The sequence below is a fragment of the Triturus cristatus genome, chromosome 5_1 (assembly GCF_964204655.1).
Source record: "Triturus cristatus chromosome 5_1, aTriCri1.1, whole genome shotgun sequence".
Lineage (NCBI taxonomy): Eukaryota > Metazoa > Chordata > Amphibia > Caudata > Salamandridae > Triturus > Triturus cristatus.
In genome coordinates this window covers 78850585-78874233 of record NC_140587.1, presented here as the reverse complement: position 1 = coordinate 78874233, position 23649 = coordinate 78850585, and the positions used below count along the sequence as shown (strand labels likewise).

The 23649-nt window shown below is 45.0% G+C and overlaps 1 protein-coding gene across 6 annotated transcripts in view; it reads left to right on the top strand.

Moving 5' to 3' along the window:
* Nucleotides 1-23649, top strand: part of LOC146830241 (uncharacterized) — a 649260-nt gene that overhangs the window by 592864 nt on the left and 32747 nt on the right. For all 6 annotated transcript variants that reach the window (XM_085604449.1, XM_085604447.1, XM_085604446.1 and 3 more), the window contains exon 13: nt 6700-6836. In XM_085604449.1, coding sequence (XP_085460575.1) covers nt 6700-6836 — 137 coding nt within the window. The remainder of the gene's footprint in view (nt 1-6699; nt 6837-23649) is intronic.

The following is a 23649-nucleotide window of genomic DNA, read 5'->3' as shown; positions in this document are numbered from 1 at the left end:
ACCTGCCAACAGACCCGATTCAGCCAGGAAACGTCCAATGTTTTTAAGCTCAAATGGGCTTTATTTGATCTGTCTCCTGTCTACAATCTCCTCTTTTTCAATGTAACTCAAAGGGGAAAATCAATACCCCAGTTTTTTTTCAAAATCTCCCTCTTACCAAGTTCAAAATGTTCGCAAGTATGGTACATTGGATCCTGGAAGGAAATGGGGTAGGGACATGGACTTGGATAACAGAGGACAGGAGGGACATGGAGAGGTGCACCAAACTGACCCTGCAGGGCAGGCATCAGGGTTTGCAGCAGCACAATACACCACACAGGGCATGCGGGACGGGAGTGTGGCACAACAATCCATAGAAAGCAAGAGGGAGGGGACAGGACCATGCACATGGACAACAGAGAACAGAGGGGCAAGAGGCAATGGTAGCTAGCTGACCATAATAGACAGACAGAAGAGAAAGCTGCAGCATAACAGACCATAAAGGGCAGGAGGGACGGATCAGGGGCATTACAATGGAACAGACAAGCCAGGAGGGAGGGAGTAGGGGTCTGCACATGTAAACAGAGGGCTGGGGGCAAGGGGGCAGGGCAGGGCAGGAGCAGCAAGATGGCCATGGAGGTCAGGCAGGATGGGCACTAGAAGCAAGACACGCCATGAAGAGCAACACTGAGACTGTGATGGCATACACACAGACCATGGAGGGAAGGTGGGAGGGGGTCAGGGGCAGCTAACTGACCACACAGGGAAGGTGGGAGGGGCCATGGCAGCACAGAAGACCATGCATGGCAAGTGGGAGGGTTAGTGGCAGCACAATGGCTATGATGGGCAAGAATGAGGGTGCAGGGGCATGCACAAAGGACGATGGAGGATAGAAGGGAGGGTCAGGACCTGTGCACAGACAAGAAAGTTCAGGGGAAGGGGCCTCACAACAGACCGCACGGGGCAGGCAGGAGGAGCAGTTGCAGCACAACAGACCAGGGAGGGCAGAAGGGTGTGGCAGTACAATGGACCATGTAGGACAGGAGGAAGAGGATAGGGGCATGGCATGTGGACAGGCAGGGTGGAGGTGGCAGGGACAGGTTACAGTCATCTGACAATGCTAGGCAGGTGGGAGGGGAGTGGCAGCTCAACAGAACACTCAGAGTAGATAGGAGTGGCAGGTCCATGGAACATGGGGGGCAAAAAGGATGGAGCAGGGGCATGCACAAAGACATCGGAGGGCAGGGGGAAGGAGAATAGGGGCAGCAAGCTAAGCACAGAGTTTTAGCAGGAGGTCAATGATGGGGCATAGAATTGGGCAATGGAGGGCATGAGGAGTGGAGTGGTACATCATACTAAATTGAGGGCAGTGGCAGCACATCAGACCATGCATGGCAGGAGGGAGGAGGCTAGTCCATGGATTCACACAACAGAGGATAGGGAGGAGGGGGATGGGGCAGCAAGCTAACTGTTCAGAGAAGGCGGGTATTAGGAACTTTATTGTTTTTAAAACGTGTGTCTGTGCGAACTACTTAAAATATGAACAAGTATGCAGCATAATCTCACTTTTATTCAGGAAGAAGAGGACGTTTGTGACTGTGACTCCGGGCTCACTTGGCAGAAACACCCCCTGACCCTCCACCCCCTATCGCAAAATGTAATGCCCATGAAAAGGGTAGGTGAACAGAGTGTTATATAGAACATAGTCCTGAGAGCACGATTGAAAATGAAAACTAGATATAGTGTATGGTATAAACTATGCACCAAAAAGTGTGATATAAGATGAACCGGCGTGAAATATAATATGCAATACATTGTGCGCAATTACAGATTCATTGGAGAGCGCGAGATAGCACAGGCACTAGCGCGTGCTATGCGATATGTGCCTTGGAGTGTAATATGCACAGGGCAGTGTTGTGTAACCTAACTAGTCTCTAAAGTTGTAATATAAAATATGTTCTGGGGAGTGTAACGTTGCATATGCACTGTGACAAAGATATGGATCCCAGATTGTAATATGTATGGCATAGCACTGTGCATTATAACATAGGCATCGAGGAAGGCACGTTAGGTGGGGCAATATAACCTGTGCGAAGACAAGTGTGGCATGACATATTCACGGGGTGGTGTTACAGTGCACATGGGCTAGAGAGTGTCATAGCATATGCACTAGCTAGTGGAATACAACACAGAGGTGTGTGGCACTCAGCAGGCAATGGTGGGTGTAACACAGCATTGGGCTCTGCCAGGAGCGCGCTGTGACTCTCAAGTGATGTTCGTCCCCTTTCCAGAGAGTAAAATAAAAAGTATTACACATCCGACAGTGGATGTGTGTTTTATTGACCGTGAGGGGGGTTTCTTGCATAGTTTGGTCGAATTTTTGTCGAATCCCCTTTGAATGGCTTGGTGTGCATGTGTATTAAATGTGCCCGTCAATAGCTACCCATGTTTGTATAAATAAACGACAAGGGTGTCTACCGGGATTAGGCACGGTAGGGCATCAGACATGTCAGAGCTTCACTAGTGGTGTAAATACATTCCACGTGGATTCATTGTATGCATAGTCGCCTTTTAATGAATATCACGCAAATCGTCATGGTGATAGGTACGTACGGTTTGTCCAGCATGTCCTAGGTGTGTCTATAAATATATAAAAAATAATAAAAAAACAGTGGCCGGCCCTGGGGATTGCGGTCAAAAAAATATAATTAGGAGACAGGCCCTGGGGGATGGGGTCATCAGGGCCAATAAATTAGAATAAGAAGGGGAACCACACAGCCCCCTTTCTTAAAAAATTTAAATAAATAAAAGACTGGTATCGTGCCGGAGGCCACGCCCCCTCCTTGCAGCACTCTGCAAACGCGCCTCCTGGCGAATTGTAAGTTGGGTAATTAATTCCTCTCCAATACTGAGGGTCCCTGAGGGCCAACTAGCCCAACAGGCATCTCCAGTATGCGCCAGGGAGCTGCGCTGCAGACAGGTGTTCTGAGGCCAAGCCCCTTTTTACACTTCTCTGCAACGCAGCTCTGTGGCGCTTACTGGAGGTACCTAGTGGTCTAGTTTGACCCTAGGGACCCTTAGGATTCAAGGGGACTTAATCTCTCAACTTAGAACAGCCACAGGGCGCGTTTACACAGTGGTGAAGGGAGGGGACGGGGCCTGAGGTGACGTGTGCAAACACGCACTATGGCACGTTTTAAATTGGGGATATAATTTCCCTTCAATACTGAGGGCCCCTGTGGGCTAACTAGCCCACCAAGTGCTTCCAGTAAGCGCCACTGAGCTGCATTGCAGAGAGGTGGTCCAGGCCGTGCCACTTTTTACACCTCTATGCAATGCAGCTCTGTGGCACTTACTGGAGGTACCTAGTGGGCTAGTTGGACCCTAGGGAACCTCAGGATTCAAATGAACTTAATCTCCCAACTAAAAACGGACACAGGGCGTGTTTACACAGTGGTGAAGGGAGGGGACGTGGCCCGAGTTAACGTGTGCAAAAACACCCTGTGGCCTGTTTTAAGAGGTAGTTTTAATCCCCGTGCCCTATTATATACTAGGGGCTTACAGAGGAGGTCATGCTAATCACAGGGGGACCCCAACGCATAATGTTCCCTAGTGTATGTAGGTGTTTTCACTGTATTCTAAGTGTCTTTTAGCATAGCACTGGCTCTATGACTGGTTAGTCAGACTCAGTTACCACCAGTATCCGTCTGAAAAAGTTGAGGGTACAGGTTGATTTTGCAACAAGTCTTCTTTCTGCTCTTCTTTTTGTTCTTTCTGCACGTTATCCTTCTTCCTGCACTTTTCTTCGTCTTTGAGGACTTCTGTTGCTTCTTTCTGCACTTCTTTTTTTTCTTTCTGTGCATTTTTTCTTCTTGCTTCACATGTCCTATCTCCGTAGGCATAGTTAGAAATTAGCATTTAAAAAACCTTTGAAATTCACAGAAAAAACATAGGTTTCAGGCACGATATAGTTAGGAATTAGCATTTAAAAAACCTCAGAAATTCACTGAAAAAATCATAGGTTTCAGGGGTGTTATAATTAGCTGGACTTTTCACTTGTACAAAACCATTGAAATTCCCCCGTTATAGTTAGTTCAGCTAACTATAACTCGCGCGCCCGCAATGCACTGCTGATGACGTCACATATTACATCACTCATGACATGGTCAGTGACATCACTCATGACATCACTGATGACATCTCAAATGACATCACTGATGACATCATCCTTGTGATAGAGTGGCAGACCTCCTCTCACCCTAATATAACCTTTGATACACACATTCAAAAATAGAGACTAAAATTTTCAAAACAATGGACATACCAATACCAGTTACTACAACCTCTTCAGTAATTCTAAGATCCACATACACATACACTCATTAACCAACAGTCCTATACAGTCACTCATACATGTACTCACTCATCATATGTACTCATACACTTATACATCCTGTTACACAATGCCACTCATCCATAGAGTTACTCACACACATAGTCACTCATGCTAATAAAGAATGAAACATACATTTACTTGCATATACAGTTATACACACACCACGACACTTACTTCTACGGAAACTTACACATACTTAGTCTTTTAAACAATCACTTATAGAAACACATACTTATTCATACAGGAACTCTTTCAATCTCTCACTCTCACATATACTCACTTATATACACCAATAGTCACATATACTAGTTTAAAACATATGTATTTACTCATAAAGACACTATTGAGACAGTCATTCACTCACTAACACACCCATACACACACTCATCCACCCATACAGTCCTGCACACATGCTGTCTTCAACACATACAAACAGTGAGTCACTCATTCATGCACCTATGCACTACGTAATACCCCCCACCGAACCATGCAGACACTCAGACTGATACTCAAAAAACCAACTAACAACCTATATAGACACCCATGTAGCTACTCACCAACCCATGCAGCCACTTATACACAAAGTGAGAGACTGATACAGATATTTACATATTTAAACATTACTCACTAAGCCATGTATTTACTATGATACACTTAATCAGTCAGTTACACAATCAATTTTTCAAAAACAAATCATCCATTTAGACACTTATATACCCATTTATTCTTCCATCGACCTTGAGATATACATATATAAAACATATTTAATTTTCAGAAAAACACACATTCACTGGATGATGTCATCAGTGATGTCATTTGAGATGTCATCAGTGATGTCATGAGTGATGTCACTGACCATGTCATGAGTGATGTAATATGTGGCGTCATCAGCAGTGCATTGCGGGCGCGCGAGTTATAGTTAGCTGAACTAACTATAAAGGGGGAATTTCAATGGTTTTGTACAAGTGAAAAGTCCAGCTAACTATAACACCCCTGAAACCTATGGTTTTTTCAGTGAATATATATATATATATATATATATATATATATATATATATATATATATATATAAATTCTCTCCTCTTGCCACCAGGATCCTCAGCACTCTAGAGCTGGTACCTGGTTACGTGAGGATGGACTCATGGGATAATTCAAATTCAAGAAGGAGAGCCAGCACGAACGGGAAGAAAGAAAAAACTTGTTTAATTTTTGACTTATTTAGAAACAGATGCGTTTCGACAAGCGTCTTTGTCGATGTTAGAGAGGGAGCGCCATGTTGCATGGATATATACAATTTCATTGGTTCTTCTTACCACATTACATTTTGTGCATTCAACAAAGGACTACTCTCTTGAGTTCAAATCGCAAATACATTTGTGCGCCCGCCATTTGTGAACGGTCCGAGCTCCCAATACATTACATTACGATACAATTCATGATTTATAATTTACATTTGCATCACTTCATTAAATTCATTTTTTTAAGAGTAAAATACAAAATATATTATGCAACGTTATTCATATATATTTCTTGTCGTTATGGTTACATTAAAGGGATTACTATCTCATCACGCATTGGTTTCATGTGCTAAAAGACATCCAACATGATTAAGCCCTGGATGGGCATAATGTCATATGTCACAAGTAACCGTCATCCTTGCAATTTTAGACAAATCAATGTATATTGTGATGTGCAACATTGTATACACTACATCAAATAAAAATGCATTAATATCGATGCATCAGTAAGAAATAGATGTTTTACAAAATTGAGCCCTGGATGGGCTAACCATTAGAACAAGACTTTTTTGACCAATTAGTAATTTATCGGGAGTCTGACTGGTCCAAAAACGCAAAAGGTAGAAAGTGCGAATTTCCTTTGATATCAACCCAATGGTTTTTTGAGAATTTATCTTGCATTATTCTTTATTTCGTGCAATTTCTGATCATGTGTTGGAGGAGTGTATCTACATTATTATTAATGTTTGTGGGGCATTCATCCTAGAAGTACTGCCAATTTTTCTTCAGTATTTAAACCTAACAGTGCTTTTGTTTGGAGGTCCAGTATATTTTGTCCTTCAATGAATTTTAGTGATTTTTAGGTTCTGGGTCTTAACCACAGAAACCCTTTAGTATACTTTATATATCTGTTCCTCTTGCCTGAAGAAAGAAATATACCTTCTCCTTTACCTTTATTGGACAAAACTGAGTTATTGCATGGTTCTGTTCTGCTGTCCCTCACCCTCTCCTCATTGAAGAAGTGCAAAGTTTCTCTTTTCTTTTCCTCAATGTAAAAAAGAAATAACAAATGAATGTTTTTCAAAGGAATCGACCACCCTTCGGATTGGGAGCTCATGAATGGGAAACATCTGATGGTGGTGACAATGGACCAAAGCTCAGAGCAGTTCAGAGACGTCCAAGACAATTTCAGCAAAACCACAGCAGGACTAGAAATCATCAAGGTAACTCCAGCTATCTGTAGTCACCTAAACATTTTCAGTGTGATACAGTGGCATAGACTCATGAGTGTTTTGATGCCTGGAGATGACCCATCATACTCATTGGGATGCATAATCTAAATATGATGACAGGTCTTATCATGTAAGAGATACTTGTGATGTGTTATGATTGTAAGACACACAGCTGTCCAGTTCTCGCATCTTATTGAACGTATTCATTCAGCACCTCAGTGTCTTCCACTGTGAGCATGGCCCCCAAAAGGCATTCCAACATCCAGGAGAACACATTAGAACACATCCCTTTATTATAAAATCCAGGAGAACACATTAGAACACATCCCTTTTATTAAAACATCCAGGAGAACACATTAGAACACATCCTTTTTATTACAACATCCTTGAATACACATCCTTTTCATAACAACATCCAGGGGAACACATTAGAGCACATGCATTACATTCCAACATTCAGGAGAACACATTAGAACACATTCCTCTCATTACAACATCCAGGAGAACACATTAGAACACATCCCTTTATTATAAAATCCAGGAGAACACATTAGAACACATCCCTTTTATTACAACATCCAGGAGAACACATCCCTTACATTCCAACATCCAGCAGAACACATTAGAACACAACCCTTTTATTACAAGATCCTAGAGAACACATTAGAACACATCCCTTTTATTACAACATCCAGGAATACACACCCTTTTCATTACAACATCCGGGGGAACAAATTAGAACACATCTGTTACATTCCAACATTCAGGTGAACACATTAGAACACATTCCTCTCATTACAACATCCAGGAGAACACATTAGAACACATCCCTTTATTATAAAATCCAGGAGAACACATTAGAACACATCCCTTTTATTACAACATCCAGGAGAACACATCCCTTACATTCCAACATCCAGCAGAACACATTAGAACACAACCCTTTTATTACAAGATCCTAGAGAACACATTAGAACACATCCCTTTTATTACAACATCCAGGAATACACACCCTTTTCATAACAACATCCAGGGGAACACATTAGAGCACATGCGTTACATTCCAACATTCAGGAGAACACATTAGAACACATCCCTCTCATTACAACATCCAGGAGAACACATTAGAACACATCCCTTTTATTACAACAACCAGGAGAACACATTAAAACACATCCCTTTAATTGCAACATCCAGGAGAACACATCAGAACACATCCCTTATATTCCAGCATCCAGGAGAACACATTAGAACACATCCCTTACATTCCAACATCCAGGTGAACACATTAGAACACATCCCTTACATTCCAACATCCAGGAGAACACATTAGAACACATCCCTTTTATTACAACATTGAGGAGAGCACATTAGAACACATCCCTTTTATTACAACATCCAGGAGAACACATCCCTTTTATTACAACATTGAGGAGAGCACATTAGAACACATCCCTTTTCTTACAACATCCAGGAGAACACATTAGAACACATCCCTTTTATTTCAACATTCAGGAGAGCACATTAGAACACATCCCTTTTATTACAACATCCAGGAAACACATTACAACACATCCCTTTTATTACAACATTCAGGAGAGCACATTAGAACACATCCCTTTTATTACAACATTCAGGAGAACACATTAGAACACATCCCTTTTATTACAACATCCAGGAAACACATTAGAACACATCTCGTTTATTACAACATCCAGGAAACACATTAGAACACATCCCTTTTATTACAACATTCAGGAGAGCACATTAGAACTCATCCCTTTTCTTACAACATCCAGGAGAACACATTAGAACACATCCATTTTATTACAACATTAAGAAGAACACATTAGAGAACATCCCTTTTATTACAACATCCAGGAAACACATTAGAACACATCTCTTTTATTACAACAACCAGGAGAACACATCAGAGCACACCCTATACATCAGTACTGCACAGATGTGCTACTAATCACAAGTCACATAGCTCCAATAAACATTATGCATGAGGAATAACACAAACAAACTTACAGTAAAGGTAATTAGGCAACTTTCTTTCATGAAGACAACGCTGCCCATGTTTGCCAAAGTGTCAGCTGTCGTGTGACCCTCGAGTTATGTGTGTGGTATATAGTAGTACACATAGAATACATTACACCACAGGAGCATCAAACACAGCAAGTATGTGCGACAACGTTGGTGTAAACCAAACTCAGCAAATGTCCTTTCTACCACAATTCGTCATACTCTAACTAATCCAATCAAGCACATTCATAAGAATTGCAGATGTAACCCACAAATAACATGAAGTTGGCTGTTACGGTTCCCATGAGCATTCACCACAAGGAACGCACACCCCCACTTCCTGGGCAATAGGCAATTCTTCAGACCCAGAAAATGTGTCAAGCAATTGGAAAAAACCTCTGGTCACATTCATCAACAATCATTTGCAATGCAATAGGACTCGCATTCAAGCAAGTTTGAGCTATTGGCACTGTAAATGACAATGCCTTTTATTTATGTTTTGGGTTTTAAAACATAGATAAAAGGCATTGTCATTTACAATGCTAATACCTTAAACTCTTGAAAATGCGAGACCTATTGCATTCCAATAAAGGGCCTTCTCGACCGCTTGTTTGATAGTAAATATCAGAGGAAGAGTCCGGCCTGCGATGTCTTCAAAGTAGTGATAAATAGTGCAGTGAAGAAGATGTTTAAGTGTTGTAAATTACACAGACACAAAGTGTGAAGTAAGAGTTACATATGATCCAAGCTATAAACACAAAAGCAAAGCGCTCCAACACCTTTCGCTCTGTGATTACACTGTCGCGGCTCAGGAGGAAGAGCGGTAGGGGGGTAGTTCCTTATTTGAGTGTGCAGTGTTGCATTGCATAATGTCATTGCTATCTTTGGCCTAATAAAAAACACACCATCTGTAGTAGGGTCCAGGCTTCACCTCCTGGTACAGGGTAGGCTGTGCTTTATGGCAGGCATGGAGGGATGGAGGGATTGTCTCAGCTGCAGCTCTGGCCTCGTACAGTGCCCCTGCTATTACTAGTGAGTGAGAGACGCTGAGGTGGTGGTATTGGTGGGGGTGGTGGTGGTGGTATTGGTGGTGGTGGTATTGGTGGTGGTATTGGTATTGGTGGTGGTGGTACTGGTATTGGTGGTGGTGGTAGTGGTATTGGTGGTGGTGGTATTAGTGGTGGTGGTTGTGGTATTGGTATTGGTGGTGGTGGTACTGGAATTGGTTCTGGTGGTATTGGTGGTGGTGGTGGTGGTAGTATTGGTGGTGGTATTGGTGGTGGTATTGGTGGTGGTATTGGTGGTGGTGGTATTTGAGGTGGTGGTGGTATTGGTGGTGGTGGTATTGGTGGTGGTTGTGGTATTGGTGGTATTGGTGGTGGTATTGGTGTTGACGGTGGTATTGGTGGTGGTATTGGTGGTGGTGGTGGTATTGGTGGTGGTGGTGGTGGTAGTGGTATTGGTGGTGGGGATGGTATTGATATTGGTGGTATTGGTGGTGGTATTGGTGGTGGTACTGGTGGTGATGGTGGTATTGGTGGTGGTTTTTGGTGGTGATGATGTTATTGGTGGTATTGGTGGTGGTGGTGGTATTGGTGGTGGTGGTAGTGGTATTGGTGGTGGTGGTGATATTGGTGGTGGTGGTGGTATTGGTGGTGGTGGTGGTAGTGGTATTGGTGGTAGTGGTGGTGATATTGGTGGTGATATTGGTGGTGGTGGTATTGGTGGTGGTGGTTTTGGTGGTGGTGGTATTGGTATTGGTGATGGTGATGGTATTGGTAGTGGTGGTGGTAGTGGTATTGGTGGTGGTGGTATTGGTATAGGTGGTAGTGGTACTGGATTGGTGGGGGTGGTATTGGTGGTGGTTGTATTGGTGGTGGTATAGTTGGTATTGTTGGTGGTGGTGGTGGGATTGGTGTTGGTGGGATTGGTGGTGGTGGTATTGATGGTGGTGGTATTGGTGGTATAGTTGGTATTGTTGGTGGTTTTGGTGGTGGTGATAGTGGTATTGGTGGTGGTAGTGGTATTGGCGGTGGTGATATTGGTGGTTGGGGTTGTAATGGTGGTGGTATTGGTGGTGGTATTGGTTTTGGTGGTATTGGTGGTTGTATTGGTGGTGGTTGTATTGGTAGTGGTGGTATTGGTAGTGATGGTGGTATTGGTGGCTGTCTTGGTGGTATTGGTATTGGTGGTGGTATTGGTGGCATTGGTATTGTTATTGGTGGTGGTGGTATTGGATTGGTGGTAGTGGTATTGGATTGGTGGTGGTGATATTGGTAGTGGTATTGGTGGTGGTAGTATTGGTGGTGTTATTGGTGGTGTTGGTATTGGTAGTAGTATTGGTGGTGGTATTGGTGGTGGTGGTGATATTGGTGGTGGTGGTACTAGCGGTGGCGCTATTGGTATTGGAGGTGGTGGTATTGGTATTGGTGGTGGTATTGGTGGTGGTGGTATTGGTGGTATTGGTGGTGGTGGTGGAGGTATTGGTGATGGCAATGTGGTGGTGGTGGCATTGGTGGTTGTATTGGTGGTATTGGTGGTGGTATTCGTGGTGGTGGTGGTGGAGGTATTGGTGATGGCAATGTGGTGGCGGTGGCATTGGTGGTTGTATTGGTGGTATTGGTGGTGGTGGTATTAGTGGTGGTGGTATTGGTGGTGGTATTGGTGATGGTGATATTGGCATTGGCGGTGGTATTGGTGACAGTGGATTGGTGGTGGCAGTAGTATTGGTGATGGCGGTGGGATTGGTATTGGTGACGGCAACGCAGGCATGGAAAGGCTGATCTCTGCCATCATCATGATATGGATGGCGGTGTCTTCCAGACACCGCCACCATATTATGCATGTTTTCTGCCCGGTCGACGAGTTCGCGCCGGCCCGGCGGGGGCGTCCGCCCGCCATCCTAAGTTCTCAATAACAAATAACAAATAAACTGTCTCCCGAAAATATGAAATCATTATTTTTTATTGAATCAATTATTCATAAAAACAATACAAAATGCAAATAACAGATATCTCAGTTTGTACACAGAATATAATCCTCATACACCAAATATTAATCTGCCCTCATAAAACTAGATATAGTCGTTTTCAAATCAGTAAAAAATATTAAAACATGTTTTTTCAATTTCATAAAAGAAACCTTTCCACATCATGTCGTACCATAGCAAACAAACACATATTCCTAACTTATTCCATCTCAGTACAATAAAATATAAAAATTCTGTCCATCTGCATAAAATAAATATAGAAATTCTTTTGACGTGGCGTGATTTGCCCAACCTTCTTCAGGACAACTTATATTAAACAAGCATTTGCAATGCAATTGGTCGTCCCTTTGGGACCTTAAATGTATTTAGCTATGCACCACATTAGTCTGGGTGCTGATACATCTACTGCTCTTTAACATGGAGGGAAAGTAAGCACCAAATTGCGTGACAGGCCAGGTATGGGAACACATGGGGAGAAATATTGCTTTTCAGCGGGAAATGGTATAGTCCAAAGCTCTGTTTTTAATATAAAATCAGGGCCTTTGGTGGTCATATCACTGAAAATACAAGATATGAAAAAAATATTATTGTCTACGGGTGCTCTTGGAAGACAATTTCTTTGGACTGGAATCTAGAGAATGCTAAAGTGATTCTGGTATTTTACTGACCTCTGCTGGTCGTTTTCCATCAAGAGAGCTAAATAGAGGCAGTTGCCAGAAAAATTAAAAAAAGAAAGCCTCTCAGCAGAGAGCAATTCTGGTTTTACTGACCCCTACTGGTCATTTTCTATCAAGACAGTTAAATAGAGGAAGTTTAACGGACAAAAAGTCCCTAAGCGGAAGCAGAAAAGTCCTAGGGCTGATCTTCTCCAGAGCCCACAAAGTACATACACATATAAGTATATACTAAAGTATACACAAGAGGTCTCAAATGCTCGACCTAAAAACTAGGAGACAGAGAAACATATAATTAATCTATACAATATAGAATAATTGTAACATTACATATCAATCTAGTGTTATTGCAAGCCGTAGGCCCAATTAAGAAAAACTACACCCTTATCTCACGGTGTTGTATTGTGCTCTTTCTATATATGGCTATATAAGGTCCATAGCCATATTATCACCTCTATCTAATACGTGGATCTCATATTTACATACGCACCCAATGTTCATTGGTTACCTCAATGTTCTCAACTCTTTTTCATTACTCCAAGATTTTCAGTCCTTAGCATCATAGGCTCCACATCTTTTATTTATTTCTGAAACCTGTAGCAGGATATTATCCACACTGTCCCACACCCCTCTTTTTGTATCCATCAGTCTGATATTGATAGAACTTACTGTTAAAAAGACAGATGTATGAATAACCATCCGTTGCGGCGGCCACCCTCTAGGTTTATCCAGGTGTCCTCTCTGTAAAGATATATAGATAAATAATCCCATCTTTAGTCCACCACTATTACCAACGTGACACTACAAGGGCTGTATCCTGCTCAATTATATATTTCCCTGCCTCTTTAGAAATGGGGTCTCTAGTTTTCCAGAAGAAAGTGGTGGCTGCAAGAGTTGAAAAATAAAGAGAAAAAAACCTGATCCTGCGGTGTGGGCAGTATTTAGGAAAGGGGCGGGTGTTAGGTGTGTATGATTTGTTTCTGGTGTATACAAATCTCCTATTCTCTTCCATACGGAAGTCTCTGCCCTGGTTGCTGAGGTGTAAAGGTCTGTGCTTCGTGGGCAGAGTGTAATTGACAGGTGTAAATTTACTAGTATTGACTTTGGAGTCGTAAATTCCATTTATACAGACTCCACCCATAAACTGAGGGTGGTGTACACATGTACGTCTATACTTCAAAGTGACTTTACACTCAGAAATGGCGAATACCCAGAAGAGTTGAAGGCCCTACAAACTGTAAGAGCACATTTACATAAGTAAATCGATGCATCTAAATTTACCTTTGCAAATAGCGTCCTCTATTTTGATCAATAGGAAAGGAAATATAATGATCCAAGTGAACCCTAAAGCCTTCAAGGTATACTTTTCAACTTGATTTAGGATACAGAAACACATGGACAACTCTCAAGTGTGCCGATCCCTCTCTGAATGATACAATATCTCACAGGCCTCAGAAGCAAAGATTAACCCCACCAACCATAACACTGTCCAACCACAAGCTGCCCAGCAAATACAGCTGGCCAGATCACTGCTGGAACCAGCAGCTTGAGGCCCTCCCACTATCCTGGTCAGTAGTGACACTTCACAGCAGTGCTCATAGTCAGGAGGGCTTGATGGGGTCCTCTCAGCGGGGCTGCAAGGCAGACTTCAGTGGGGCGGTCTGGCAGGGCTGCCAGCACCGCAGAGCGGATACTGTGGAGCCAGCAGCTTGAGGCCCTCCCACTATCCTGGTCAGTAGTGACACTTCACAGCAGTGCTCATAGTCAGGAGGGCTTGATGGGGTCCTCTCAGCGGGGCTGCAAGGCAGACTTCAGTGGGGCGGTCTGGCAGGGCTGCCAGGACCGCAGAGCGGATACTGTGGAGCCAGCAGCTTGAGGCCCTCCCACTATCCTGGTCAGTAGTGACACTTCACAGCAGTGCTCATAGTCAGGAGGGCTTGATGGGGTCCTCTCAGCGGGGCTGCAAGGCAGACTTCAGTGGGGCGGTCTGGCAGGGCTGCCAGCACCGCAGAGCGGATACTGTGGAGCCAGCAGCTTGAGGCCCTCCCACTATCCTGGTCAGTAGTGACACTTCACAGCAGTGCTCATAGTCAGGAGGGCTTGATGGGGTCCTCTCAGCGGGGCTGCAAGGCAGACTTCAGTGGGGCGGTCTGGCAGGGCTGCCAGCACCGCAGAGCGGATACTGTGGAGACAGCAGCTTGAGGCCCTCCCACTATCCTGGTCAGTAGTGACACTTCACAACAGTGCTCATAGTCAGGAGGGCTTGATGGGGTCCTCTCAGCGGGGCTGCAAGGCAGACTTCAGTGGGGCGGTCTGGCAGGGCTGCCAGGACCGCAGAGCGGATACTGTGGAGCCAGCAGCTTGAGGCCCTCCCACTATCCTGGTCAGTAGTGACACTTCACAGCAGTGTTCATAGTCAGGAGGGCTTGATGGGGTCTTCTCAGCGGGACTGCAAGGCAGACTTCAGTGGGGCGGTCTGGCAGGGCTGCCAGCACCGCAGAGCGGATACTGTGGAGCCAGCAGCTTGAGGCCCTCCCACTATCCTGGTCAGTAGTGACACTTCACAGCAGTGTTCATAGTCAGGAGGGCTTGATGGGGTCCTCTCAGCGGGGCTGCAAGGCAGACTTCAGTGGGGCGGTCTGGCAGGGCTGCCAGCACCGCAGAGCGGATACTGTGGAGACAGCGACTTGGCAGGAGAGACGTGATGGTTTAGGGTAGCAGCATGGGACAACCCACAAGCATCTCATAAGGGATCAACTCTTTTCGCGGATGGAATGGCTCAGATTTACCACTGCGCTTGGGGCAGTGTGTCAGGCCACCTAACACTGGTTTCAGAACATATTTCACAACATTTTTTGGGCGAGCAATAATCTTACAGCCCTCCCCAGTGATAAGCACAGTGAAAATATTCCTGTGTTCCTATGGCCTTGCAACTGACCTGTTCCAAAGAAGACACTCGGGGGGTTCCTTGATCACCAGAAAGCCTCAGCAAGACCCCATACAGAGAATGAAGTCCCCAAGCATCTTTGTAGCCACTGAGATAGCATCTACATGAGAGCAGGCAAGCCCTTCGATCCAGCCAGAAACCATACAAACAGTAACAATACTTAGGAGAAGGAGCATAATTTTGGGTCCCTTTGCAAAGGGACCCCAAGAAGGTGGGTGGGCAGCAGGAGTGGCCCTAACCAGTTTCCCAATATTATGCACTAAAGGTGTGGGACAGGACTCGCATACTTGTTGGATAGCAGGCAGAAGAATGGTGCAAACTCTTGGGTCGCTGTGACATGAATCATGCCGTCCCTTCAAACACAGCCCTGGCCATGGTACCGTTGAGTGAGATTAGGGGGTAAGAGCCTCGGTGCTACGTCTTCCCCGGTTCCATCCTTCCACAGCCATTAGAGGGCTTTTTACAATCTTGTTTGATGCAGGTTTGGGTTTATTTTCAGGTGCCTTCCCCAGCAATAGAGGCAGGTTTTTCAGTTTAGGAATAGAACATGTAAAGCACGTACAACATACACAGGAATGCCTCGATTTGGAGATAATGCAGCATTTTCATCAGCAGGAGCATTTCCCAAGACATTATATCGTGTGTACATTGGTGGCAGTTCATTTAACAACAGCAGCTTTGTAAAGTATCATTAGAGCATGTAACACACCTTAGACATAGGATCCACTTCAATGTGTGTCCTGACAAAAGTGAGAAAGACCCTCTTCATCCAGAGCAACCCAAAATCATTGGCCCCTCCAGAAGCAGATTTAGAGTTGGGAAGCACATTAATAATTGTGTGTAAAGCTAAAATGCGAGCTGTGGTAAGGGCGCAAGATCAGAAGCTTGGGCGGAGCCGGTGACTAATTTGATATGGTTGCAGCTCCTGCACTTACTTTTGGGGACTGGCACTTACTTATCCGCATAAGATATTTAAATTGGGCAAAAGAGAGAAAAACACACATATTGGAAAAACACAGGAAGAAAATGACAGAAAACCATCCCAGACGGAGAAAGTAGGAACATGCAAGAGCGAGATAAGGGTGCAGGGAGTGTCTGGTGGTAGATGGAAGAGCGATGAGCTGGTTTTGAGACTATGCGGCCGTGGTATTTGGACCGCTGAAATATAATTGCACTGGCTGCCGGTTTCTGAGCGGAGTGCACGCCTTCTGTTACAAACTAAGCACAGACCTGGGTAGCTGTCGGCTCTCCACCACTTTTTACAGAGAACAAAGAGCAGATCGCGCGTCAGGATTTCCAAAATTCCTTCTTAGTCAAGAACCAAACAACATGGTAGACAAATGTACTGTTGCGTATCAGAGGATCACACAAATAAACTCGGGTTTTGTCAAATGTTCAGCGACCAAGAAACAATTATGCAGCTCCACATCATGTAAAGTGAGAAGCTGGATGGATTCAGTGTGGGACAACAATCCACATCACGTAAAGTGAGAAGCTGGATGGATTCAGTGAGGGACAACAATCCACATCACGTAAAGTGAGTACCAGAGAAGCAGGATGGATTCAGTGAGGGACAACAATCCACATCACGTAAAGTGAGTATCAGAGAAGCAGGATGGATTCAGTGTGGGACAACAATCCACATCATGTAAAGTGAGCATCAGAGAAGCTGGATGGATTCAGTGAGGGACAACAATCCACATCACGTAAAGTGAGCATCAGAGAAGCAGGATGGATTCAGTGTGGGACAACAATCCACATCACGTAAAGTGAGTATCAGAGAAGCAGGATGGATTCAGTGTGGGACAACAATCCACATCATGTAAAGTGAGCATCAGAGAAGCTGGAAGGATTCAGTGTGGGGCAACAATCCACATCACGTAAAGTGAGTACCAGAGAAGCAGGATGGATTCAGTGAGGGACAACAATCCACATCACGTAAAGTGAGTATCAGAGAAGCAGGATGGATTCAGTGTGGGACAACAATCCACATCATGTAAAGTGAGCATCAGAGAAGCTGGATGGATTCAGTGAGGGACAACAATCCACATCACGTAAAGTGAGTATCAGAGAAGCAGGATGGATTCAGTGTGGGACAACAATCCACATCATGTAAAGTGAGCATCAGAGAAGCTGGATGGATTCAGTGTGGGGCAACAATCCACATCACGTAAAGTGAGCATCAGAGAAGCTGGATGGATTCAGTGTGGGACAACAATCCACATCATGTAAAGCGAGCATCAGAGAAGCTGGATGGATTCAGTGTGGGACAACAATCCACATCACGTAAAGTGAGTATCAGAGAAGCAGGATGGATTCAGTGTGGGACAACAATCCACATCACGTAAAGTGAGTATCAGAGAAGCAGGATGGATTCAGTGTGGGACAACAATCCACATCATGTAAAGTGAGCATCAGAGAAGCTGGATGGATTCAGTGTGGGGCAACAATCCACATCACGTAAAGTGAGCATCAGAGAAGCTGGATGGATTCAGTGTGGGACAACAATCCACATCATGTAAAGCGAGCATCAGAGAAGCTGGATGGATTCAGTGTGGGACAACAATCCACATCACGTAAAGTGAGTATCAGAGAAGCAGGATGGATTCAGTGTGGGACAACAATCCACATCACGTATTGTGAGCATCAGAGAAGCAGGATGGATTCAGTGTGGGACAACAGACCAGTGGGATTTGGGAGGCAGAGATTAACAGAATATCGTATTGAGACTAATGTGCAGTAGACACATGTTGAGTCTTCATTGTGAGTAACACTCCCCTTGAATCCGCAGAAGCGGCGGCCGATCCTTCTCCCACCTTGCCCCCAAGCTCTGGAACGACCTCCCCTGCATCTTCTATCAGCACCAGCACTACTGGAGTTCAGAAAGAGACTGAAAACCAGGCTCATCAACAAATAGCTCAGAGAAGCAGAACGTGTGTCCCCCTAGCGCCTGGACACCCTCATTGGTGATAAGTAGTGTTTGTTTGGTTGATTGATTGTTTGAGTAACAAGGCAGCTACATTATGAGGAACAACAACAAACAAGTTACAAGTTGCTGAAATGTTTTCAGAGATCGCGAGTGAAAGAGCATCTACCATGGGTCAAGAATGGAAGAAAACCAGCAATGGGTTTCACTGTGATCTGTGACACCCCTTGTAAAGCACATCCACGTTGTCCATGGCAAAAATAGTGTGAAAGACAAAGCATAATCAGGCAATTCTAGGACACAGGCCGGTGCCTCCTCCAGCTGCATAAAGGCTCGACCTGCCTCCCCAGTCTAATGCAAGGCTTCAGGGCTGTCTCTCTGGATGTAGGCTTGGAATGGCTTAATCAGAATTCCAAAACTCAAAATCCATTGCCTACATTATCCTGCAATCCTCAAGTTACATACCTTAGAAATGGTGACCAAGCCTAGTAACTTAGGATGGCTTCATTCTCGTCCACAGAGATGTTGTGATCCAAATATTGAACATGGGGAGACAACACTGTAATATTTCTTTTCAAGCCTTATGCCCTTTCCTAGCCAATTCTGTGAGCAAGTAAATAGTCAACCTTGCATCCTGGTAGCAGAGGAGAGGAGAGCAACAAATCATCAAAACGCTGGACATGGGTGGCCTCTTTGGGAAAGACTTGGGTGTTGAGGTTCCTTTTTGAAGGTTTGGGAAAAGATGGAAGGTGATTCAGTAAAGCCTTGAGGAGGTCCTGCCATGTTGGCTCGACACCGATGGATGGGAAGAGGCAAAGTTTCCGGCTTTCCTCATGGATGGGGCTACTGAAGAAAGTGTAGTTGAGGTCTACTGCAGTAATAGAATGGGAGCAGGATCAAGCACCACAGGGAAGCTATGTATTAATAACAATAATAAAACCACTCATGAAGCGCCTGGTCCTATGAGGCAACCCCAGTGCAAGTCCCAACATAACATGCTAACAGGCCCTAACTTTACCTGAAGAACCAGGGTCCTCATTTATGAGTTTTTGCCAGAGGGATGCACCGCATGCCTTCCTGCTGTGCTGCCCTACGTCAAGAGAAAAGGGCAGGAATGTGCCGTACCGATCTGATACAGCACACTCATCTCCTTTTCTCAGCGCTGGCACACAATGGGCTGCCGTGCACCAACGCAGGCTCCTTTGCACCATGGTGCAAGGGTGCCTGCGTTGCGGGATGATTATTTTTGTGCAGGAATGTAAACCTTCCTGTACAAAAACAATCCCAAGAGGCTTTTCCTCTTTCTATGTGCCTGCAGAATGCAGCACACATAGGAAAAGGAGGAGAAATAAAGAGATTTCTCTTTGTTGTGCCTCCCTTACGCCTCCCCTGGGGAGGCATAAGTGTTATGGCGCTGCCTCAGAGTTACGAATTCTCGTAAATCTGGGGCAGTGTCAAAAAGACATGGATGTTGCTGGGAACGCCCCCAGCAACACCCATCGCACGCCCCTTTCAAGCAGAAAACTGCATTAAAGGGATAATATTTACAAGGCAGCATTAAGCCCCAAAAAAGTGCTGCCTGATAAATGTGGAGCAGGCTCCTGCGCCAACGGAGCGCCAGAAAAAAAGTGACGCACCAGCAGCCCAAGGGGATATAAGTAAGCCCTCAAGCCTTTTCTTACTGAAAGCTGGATCTAACCTTTCCTGTCTCAGATATCAAGATTATGGTATTGTTTTTTACTTGCAGATCTTGTGCCAATCATCAGGAATCCTTCTACCCACCTTCTTGATCGGAAGTATGGGAGTGTTGCAGGGACTCATAGTGAGGACTGAGCAGTACTTCATTTTTAAATGAATCAGTGGTGGCCTAAGGTTTTGCTCAAAGCCCGTGTCCGCCACTTTGAATATCAGGGGTTGAAAACCTAGGTTACGGAGTCTTGATTCCCCGGATGCCCTATTTTTCCCTCTCCAGATCCTCCCTGTCTCTGTGTCTCACTCTTGCCGGTTCTTGTTCATCCCTGCTTTCGCCCAGTGCCACTGTTTATCTTTCTCTTAATTTTCCTCTCTATGTTTTTTGTCTTTCCTGCTCTGAATCAAAGCCTGATGAAAAAAAAATGTGTCAGTCCCCAAGATTTGGGTGGGTGGGCTTGGTTGGGCCCCACTGGCTGGGCCCCACCCCCCTCCCAAAACCACCCCACCTACAACCACTGGCTGAAATTACGTAGAGTGTATAAGACTCCTTGCTGCAGTGACCGGCGGAATTCTGGCTTCGACTTCTGGGCGCAGGGTTACTGTGGGATGGAGGGAATGTCATCATGGGGTTAACCGTATTCGTAACAGGGCCGGTTGAGAGCGCACGTGCCGTGTCAGCATGTTCAGAAAACAAAGGCATTGGTTCGAGCAGATCCTCAGGTAACTGTACATTATACATTTCTGTTTTCTCCTTCAGCCCCTCCCCTCCCCACACACACACTCTTTTTCACAAATTGAAGATCCTGCTCAAAGTCCTCTTTCTCGACTGCTCTCGAGCGAACCGATAAGAGCCAAGGAAGTACCTTAGCTGGCTCTCCATCCTACCTTAATTTTGTGACCGTTGACACTGACTTGGATTAAGTAAACTTCTTGGACACCCGTCCTGTTTGAACAAGGAAACCTTTTGGATGCTCGTCTTGTTTGATCGGCACCCTACACGCACCTTTGCTAGTTCGCTACTTTGTCCGATCTATACCCGGCTCGAACCTTCATGTTCTACCAGACTATCTGTACTGTCTATTTGCACATAATTGTACATGCTATGAAGCGCTCTGATACCCTCGGGTCCAGCTAGCGCTATATAAAACTCCTAAAATAAAAATAAAAAAACATAACACAGCTAGGGCTTCAGTTTCACTTGTTTTCGGAATGTTAACCCCTTCAGCGCTGCGCGGATTCCCCCGCGGTGCTGAAGGGTTCGAGCGCGGGCGGGGCCATGACGGAACGGTTCCGTCATGAGCACAGCTCAACCGATGCTCATGACGGAACCGTTCCGTCATGAGCATCGAAGGGGTTAAGAAACACTCCATCGAAGAACAGTCAGAACAAACGATTCAACTATAGCACTCCAAAAAAAGAAGAAAATACTTGTTTTATATGCACATACATAGCACGCTAAAGGAAGAAAATACTTGTTTTATAAGCGCATACGTAGCACGCTAAAGAAGAACATACTTGTTTTATAAGCGCATACATAGCACGCTAAAGAAAGAACATGCTTGTTTTATAAGCGCATACATAGCACGGTAAAGAAGAAAATACTTGTTGAAACACACAGGGTCTGATGTACGAAAGCCAGGTCGTACACGAGCATGTTCAAATGTCATACAGACAGATATGTGACCTGATCTTCCTTTTGTAATATGAATGATGCACTAATCAGTTGCATTACAAAATGTGAAATCAATGTCCTAAGCAGTAAACAGGAGGAGTGCACAAGACGGATGCAGGGATGCAGGCCTCTGATGAACAGCAGACCTCCAGCCCTGCATTTGTTTTCATCCCAAGTGAACATTGCTAGGGTTCGCCCACAGTCTACTGTTGAAGGTCTGTTGTGTACAGACGTTGGTTTTCTTTTAAGCAGTTGCTTGTATTAGGGTGGCCAATCTGTCAATCTCGTGTACTTGGTCCTTATTCAGTGGCTTTTCTTCTTCTTGTATTTGTCCCTCCCTTGATACATATTGTCTTTCTTCTTTTTCAATAGATGACTTATATCCTTCCACAGCTCTCATCGGGGCACTACTTTGTAGTGCACTACAAGGTAGTGCATACAATGTCTTTCTCTCTCACACCTTGCATCCACCCCCACACACTCCATTATGTTGCCCATCCTCAATCAGCATCTCCATAAATGTCCTATTACGTACCGGTAATCTTCATTACTCCAGGTCCCGTTGTCCTCGTCCCCTGCATACTAAACAAATGAGATAATCTATCTCACAGACAGAAAAAAGAAAAGAAGGAATGCTGGTACATCCCTCCCCTCCTACTGGGAGTTCATAATCGTACTCTACCCAGCATTCCTCCTGAACCACCAAGCCCCAGATGGGGGCCGGAAGCCCGGGAGGGAGGGAGGGAGGGATGATATGAAGGGGACGAGGACAACGGGACCCAGAGTAATGAAGATTACCAGTAAGTAATAGGACATTACCCCCAGCTCCCTCCTATCCTCGTCCCCTTCATACTATACAAGTGATAATACCCAAGCTTCAACCGGCCATCATCACACAACAAACCACCAGGACACAGAGCCATAGCAAACCCAGCAATTTATTGAAAACAGCACAAATGAAAAGAAAAAGGGGAATCAAGAGCGCACAGCCCGAAGCACCCCCAAACCAAAGTTAGCGTCATCCCCCACAACATTCTGAATCCGGTAATGCCTAACAAAGGTATTAGCAGAAGCCCAAGTAGTGGCACTACAAATCTCAGAAAGGGACACACCTCGAACCTCCGCCCAAGAAGCCGCCACCCCCATGTAGAATGCCCCTGAACTCCAGCCGAAGGAAGGCAGTCTGAAAGGGAATAGGCCAACATGATGACTTGCTTCAACCAACGACCAATGGAGGAAGTGGAAGCCAGGCAACCCCTAGAGACCACCCCAAAGGAAACAAACAGGGAGTTAGACCGCCAAATGGAACCAGTACGGTCTACATAGACCCGTAATGCACGGCAAACATCCAGCAAAGACCAGGGAAGGTCGTCCTCATCCACCTGAAACAAACTCAGAGCAGGCAAGACCAGCTCCTGGGAGCGATGGAATTGGAACGAAACTTTAGGAACAAAGGAGGAATCCAAACGAAGAACAACGCCATCATCAGAAAAGGAAAGAAAAGGCTCCCGAGCCATCAAAGCCCCCAACTCCCCCAGGCATCTAGCAGAAGTAATAGCCACCAAAAAACCAACCTTAAAAGTGACAAACTTCAAATCAACGTCCTCCAAAGGCTCAAAAGGCTCAGCCACCAAAGCCCTCAAAACCAAAGGGAGGTCCCAAAGAGGTAAAGAAGCCCGAACCACAGGACGCAGAATTGAGCAACTGCGCAACAAAGGAGAAACCAGGTCATCCACATCAGGCAGATTCCCCCAAGGAGAACGGAAAGCCCGAATCGCCGCCCACTGGGCCCGCAGAGAGGAGACAGACAAACCTTTCTCAAACCCATCCCAAAGAGACTGAAGAACATCAGTCAAAGGACAAACCAATGGAGACA